A 6,607-nucleotide genomic window follows, 5' to 3' on the forward strand; every position below is an offset into this window, starting at 1 on the left:
GTTAATTTTAAATAGCCTAGAGAGATGACAGTTCTTTAATCTCCTGCTACAAGAGGCAAATAGGCTTTCTCGTTTGCCAAAGCAATTGCCATAAAATGATTTAATTAAAACCGCAAACATAATGCAAAAATTCGATATAAATTCAAATTTTACCAATCATAAGCACACAACACACACACATACAATCACTTGCAGATATATATGCGTGAATTGCATGTGCCACAATTTCAAATGAGAGAATACAAAAGTCAATTTGCTGTAAGACGCTGAGAGCTGCACATAAACATAACCATGACAGGGAAGGGGATTGAGACAGAGAGAGATACATATTTGGTATAATAACATACGTGACCATATTTACAAATTCCAAATCAAAATATCTTGACTATAGACTGAAGGGGGGCACAGCTAACTGCTCCAACAGGCGGGGCGAGCAGCAACAGCAGCAGCAGCATCATTGTCTGCCGTTTTGCTATGCATGTGAAATGAATTTAATGCTCGGCTCGACGTTGTTCTATATGCTGACAAAGAGAATGCTGAGGGGAAAGTTAACTGTGCGTAGCATGCTGTAAAATTTGTTAACATATCTACATAATAATTTTGGCTTTAGGAATAATGCAGACAATCTACGATTTGATCATTATCGAATTGTCAGAGAACTTTGTGAAGTGTTTTAGGGCTTTATTTGTATAAATAATTCAAAGTGTTAACAATTAAAAGCAGGAAATATTACATAGTTTGTCAAATTGTGTGAATAAGTAGGCCCCGAGAAAAAAAAAATTTTTTTTTGTAGAAAAAAATATTTACACAATTTCTCTGTTGAGCATAAAAATAATAAAAAATTGATAAAGAGTTGAAATTTGTTTTTGTGTGATATTCAGATAATCGCGTGAAGTGTTATTAAGTGATAGAATTAACTTTTGAAATTAACCAGTTATAAGTATAATTTATTTCAAATGTAAGTATGAAAACATAGATCAATCTCCTTTGCTGTTTTTAAGAGAATTGTGGCTTAAAACTTGTTGAATAGTGACGCTTTTGACTCCCAGTAGTAAACTTTGTGCTCAAGGCAAATTGACAAATCGTATAACGATTTGGTTTGGCACCCAGCAAACCGCTTACAGAAATGTAATAACCTGCTGACGTTTGACAGTGTTTCGGTGGTTCAGTGGTTCCACTCTTTATGAATTAGTCATGTTTTTGCATGTGCAATAACACAACGGACGGTGTTGCCTTTCGTATGAAAAAGGGCGTTCTTTGGCAGGCAACATGGCGTATAATTAACAATAATGAAGTCGTAAAACCGCAATGCAATCAGCGATGCGCAAAACACACAAACTTACACACGCACACATATAAATACATGCATATGCATAGACACACACCGCACGGTCAGTTGAAAAGCCAAAATGTATATTTCGAGAAGGGTGAACAGAGATAAAGTTGGGCGAAAGGATGCGGCATTGTGGCCACAGCTTTTCAGTTCAGCTCCAAGTTATGGTCGGGCACTGGCATCGTAAAATATTTATAAACCATTTGCACGCATAATTAGGCTGTCATTAAATTTTGAGATTTTCGGCATGTGTGACACCCCAAAAAAATTTGTTTGGGGACATAGTATAGTGCAAAGTATATCCTCTATAAATGCCCTACAGTTAACGTGCATGCTATCATTTTAGATAATGATTATAATGCATGAAAATAGATCGAATGAAAGGCAATTTAAGCTTTGCATTTTCAGTAAAACTTGTATCTCTGCAAATTTCAAGCAATATATAAATCTAAAAAGACACATTCAACTATTTAATTTATAATACGGAAATAATATGTAATGTTCCACGTATAATTATAATGAATACTTAAATAGAAAAATATATATATCTTAGTTTCCATGTGTATGTTATGCTTATCATCCGTCTACTTTGAGTTAATTTTTTCTTAAAAATTATATTTAAATATTAAAAATTTATTGAACATTCTCCAGTTTTATAAGAATAAAATTCAAGAATATTTATTTTTTATTAATGAATAATTTATTCTTTTTATAATTAATGTATTTTAATGACAAATAAAACTTAAAAAATGAAATTTGTTTTCATATAAACCTTAAAACTATAAACTTATAACTTATAAACTCTTAATACTATTTTAAATCAATAGCTTTATTTCAAAAATAATAATTTTTTCTTTACAATTGAATTTAAATCGTAAAATTAAAAACTAATAGTCATATTTATTTACTATATATTCCATCACTATAAAAAATAATAAATAATTTATGTATATATAAAAGCAAAAATATAAGTTTTCTATTCCGCACAGAGTAAAGAGTACTCGCAAGTAGGTGTGAGTTCGTCTAGTGTCTAGTTGAACACACTACGCTCAGTTGCCGCTTGGCAAGTGGGCTGGCCTTTTGAGTTGGGCGTTGAAATGTCATGTCATGTTGCGACAGGCGTCAATGCGTTATGCCAGGGACTCTAGATTCGTGTGTGTGTGTGTGAGTGCAGGCTGGGGGAAATGGAGTGCATGTGTATGCGGCCATAAAGTAATCAGCGGAAATGTCAATGAGCCGCCGCCATTTGCTGATGTGTCGGCGGCTGAGGTTTACACGGGCAACAGCAGCAACAAGGTAGCATCCGTACACACTTTTTCCCGCACGCTCTCTGCTTCTATCTGCTTCAGTGTTATGCTCTACCCGGTTTTTCAATCTCTTGTTATTGTTGTCACCGTTGTAATTGTTGTTGTTTTCTGCACTGTAATTAAACATTTTTCGTTGCATATGAAAAACCGATTGGCAGCAGTGCTGCTTTAATTGCGTGTGTTCGAATGAGTGTCTGACACTCAGTGTGTGTGTGTGCGTGTGTGTGAAGCGCGGAATGACAAATATTTTATGGTACTGCATTGATAGGCGGTTAATATGAGACCCTGATGCATTGACAGCATTGTGAAGGGGTTCAATTAAAAACAAAAGAATCGGATATTAAATTATGGATATGCAATTATAACTTTATCTATGAAGAATATTTACAATAAACACTTTATTAATAACATCATAATCAATAAGGTATAAGGGGAATTAGGCGGTTTATACACAATAAACACCAACCAACTTTTTTCATAACCTATAAAAAAAAACTAGAAGTTATAAATTAGTATAAAGAAGATATAAGTACACAAGTATACACAGTATCCAATTACATTTAAAATAAATACTTTATTATTCTCTAGTTAGAAATTACTTACTTCTACTATCCATCAAGAATGGGGACAAAAACTAGGCGGGTAATAAGAGTAGTTAGTGCATTGACAATTCGAATGTATCGATTGTTAAATTAAGCTGCGAAAGTTATGAATATGCAATTATTACTCTAACTATAAGGAATATTTACAAAAACACTTTATTATTAGCAGCGTTTTTTCTCCATTTGTAAAGATACCTTAAATAAGATCCACAAATTATATTGAATCCTAACCGCATTTTCACGTCTCATAAAGACTTTTGTTATGGTTGTATGTACGAGAAATATATAACGAAAAAAAAACACTTTATTATTCGCTAGTTGGAAATCAATTCCTTTCTTAATTCATAATAAATACAATGAAAATAATGTAGCTGTTGATATCTTGTCAGAAAATAATAAAACATAATATATACATATCATACAGGTAATAAACATACAATACTCTTAAATAATCAGAGTATTATCTTAAAGGTATTTGCAAATTTTAATGATAATTATTTTGTCTGTGACTTGCAGTTACACAAATACATCCACACCACGATCAAAATGGCTTTCTGTGGACACATAGATCCTGATGGCAAGATCGTTTGGAGGGATGAAACATTTTCGGGCAGTACTCGCATCATATCACAATCCTCCGATCAATCAAACACAATGGAACAATCGGATAAATCGCGACCCCTTAGTGTAGATTTACAGAACTTTGATAGCATACAAGAATGGAATCGTTGCAGTCTGCAGGGAATTAATGGCGTTATATGCGAAGATCAGGCAGAATCGTCCTCATCATCGTCAACGCCATTATCCCTGCCGCCGGCAACGGACAGCAACTACATCTTCGAGAGGAGGCAAACTGCTGATTCACTTTACAGCTGGTCGGAGGTATACGGGTCGGTTAAGCCGAATGAGGCCCAGAGCAATGTAGTGCCATCGCTGGAGCTGCAGTCGAAGACGAGTACGCTCGACTATCTGCGTGAGCTGGATGGCCTGAAGCTGCATCGTGAACCGAAGATGGCATACGAGAATTGGATAGCGTCAAAGGAGAGAATACGCCAGCAGAAGTTGCAGCAGCAGAGATTAAAGCTAGAGGAGGAAAAGGAACGTAAGGATCAACGCAAATATCTGGCGAAATTGTGCTACGAGAAGTGGCTAAACGATAAAGCCAGACAGGCAAATCAGAAACGACGCATGCAACTACAGCAGTCAAGAAGCAGTTCGAGTAGCAGTTTAATTCGCAAAGTGTCACAGTCAGAGATCAGGCAAGAAGTTCAGAGTTGGTGGCACAAGAAGCAGGAACAACAGCAACGTCAGCGATTGGAGATACAACGACGTATGCAGTTAAAAGAACAAAAAAATCAGCATCGTAAGCAGCTGGCGGCAATGGCCTGGGAGAAATGGATGAGCAATGTGTTCGATAAGCCCAAACCTGTGCCCATGAATCAGGGTATCGATTCACTCCGGGGCACGGTCTCTGAAATCTACATTAATCCTAACCCCTGGAAGCATCTCCAGAAACCATCGGAGGAGCAATAACTTTTTGAGATTAATTTTGTAAATGTAAAAAGTCGGAATTGAATTTATGTAATTAGTATCATATTTAAGTGCAGTTCCTTTGCTACTAGTAGAGTAGTCTCATCAAATAAATTAAATACAAACACTAAGTATAATTTGTGTTCCTATTGATTGGATTTGCTGCTTGTGCAGCTGCCTTGTATTATAATCTGGTATGGTATATTTCAAATGATATGAATATACCAAATGTATTCTTCGATATGCTGTATTTTTTTGTGGTATATTAATTTGGTATATTTTAAGAATATTGTAAATAGGTAGAGAATAGATTTCTTACTAATTTTTTTTTTTCAAACTTACATTTGTTTTAGCATAAGTAATGTATAGCAGAATAATTGTTAAATTAATGAAAAGATTAAAACTAAAACTACTAAAAAGAATTTCAGCCTTGTAACACTTTTAATTGTAATCTTCATTGCACATTGATTACATTGATTTAAAATTTCCTAATTAACAGTAGTCTTAGCTTCTTAATAATATTTCTGATTTGTTAAACAATAGCTTAATTAATTTTAATATTCTATGATATTTCTATGTCTTTTCCATATTCTAAAAATTTCAATTTCATATCCATTCAAATGCTTTGTTGATTATATTGTCCACTATTTAAATTGTTTATGTCTGCCGTAATTAATAACACCTGATGGCATAAATTCGTTGCATTCCCTCAAGCATATTTCCATTTAAGAATGCTGACAACTTATTTTTATTATATTTCTATTGCTGATCCCTTGACTCGATTGGAATATGTTCAACTCTCTGTCTCACTCTTTCGGTTATTTGTTGTTATCTTTGGCCTGGCAAACATTATCGTCTAGGATTTCAAAAGTCAATTTAAACAATTGTGTCAACAGAGTTTAACCAATTTCGTAAACCAATACGATAAATGTGAATGGTTGGACGAGGGATGAGGCAGGAAACGCAAGGAATGATACGAGAAGAGTTCAAGGGGGAACGAGGAAAATTGTAAAACTGTGACAGATGAAAACAAAAAACAATTTGCAATAACAACGAAAATACAAAAGCAAACAAAATGCGAAGCGGAGAGTGCAGAGAACCGCACAGGACACTCAATAGGATTTCAATTGTTGTCAGTCTCAGTTCGTGTGCTCATGTCTCTCTATGTGTGTGTGTGTGTGTGTGTGTGTGTGTGTGTGTATGTGCGTGTATAACTTTGTGTGTTAGCTCGATGAAGCAGCAGCAGATTTGTAGAGCGGGGAAGGAGGAGAACTCGACAGGCTCTGCCTATTTTCATTAGAATTTCAACACTGCTGCTTTGCCTGTAAAGTCACAAAATTATATTGTCAAAAATAAAATAAAGCATGTTTTTAGGCGCAAACACACAACTGACCGAAAGAGACGCAATTCGTTAGATAGAGCGGAAAAGAGAAAGGGACAGAGAAAGAGATTGGTAGGCAGGATTGAGACATATGTAGAGCTAGTTGCAAAGCAAAACCGAAATGCAAACAAAATAAGCCAAAGGCCTAAAGTTCATTTGCACAATTTCCAAACCGCTTTTGCTTACCCTCCCTCCCCCTCCCCTTCCTCTTACCCTTCACCTTGTCCCCGCTCTTGGAACGCTGCAACTGAACAAAGTCAAAGGCCGTACAAAGCTTGGCAAACAAAAAGACCAAAAAGACGCTGGTAAATCCTTTTGATGAGGTCAACGCTAGTTTGGTTTCCTGCTACAAGAGCGCACACACACACACACAGACGGTAACGCATTGGTCAAGCCAATGTTTACTTTTTCATCTGTATGTGTGTGTGTGTGTGTGATAGAATGCCTTGATTAT

General features: G+C 35.5%; 1 protein-coding gene across 2 annotated transcripts; it reads left to right on the forward strand.

The window, feature by feature from the left end:
• The first annotated feature begins 789 nt into the window (after positions 1 to 789).
• LOC117565550 (coiled-coil domain-containing protein 34) lies at positions 790 to 4,903 on the forward strand. 2 transcript variants are annotated; one of them, XM_034244714.2, is made up of 2 exons: positions 790 to 958; positions 3,759 to 4,903. In XM_034244714.2, the coding sequence occupies exon 2, from the start codon at positions 3,789 to 3,791 to the stop codon at positions 4,773 to 4,775; it is 987 nt and encodes a 328-aa protein (XP_034100605.1). In that variant the 5' UTR covers positions 790 to 958; positions 3,759 to 3,788; the 3' UTR covers positions 4,776 to 4,903. The 2 variants fall into 2 exon arrangements, with proteins under 2 accessions (XP_034100605.1, XP_034100606.1); XM_034244715.2 differs by lacking the exon at positions 790 to 958 and adding an exon at positions 3,583 to 3,666.
• The last annotated feature ends 1,704 nt before the right edge of the window (positions 4,904 to 6,607 follow it).

The sequence above is a fragment of the Drosophila albomicans genome, chromosome 2L (assembly GCF_009650485.2).
Source record: "Drosophila albomicans strain 15112-1751.03 chromosome 2L, ASM965048v2, whole genome shotgun sequence".
NCBI lineage: Eukaryota > Metazoa > Arthropoda > Insecta > Diptera > Drosophilidae > Drosophila > Drosophila albomicans.

Coding starts and splice junctions, on each gene's coding strand:
- LOC117565550 (XM_034244714.2), top strand. CDS start 3,789: ATGGCTTTCTGTGGACACATAGATCCTGATGGCAAGATCGTTTGGAGG.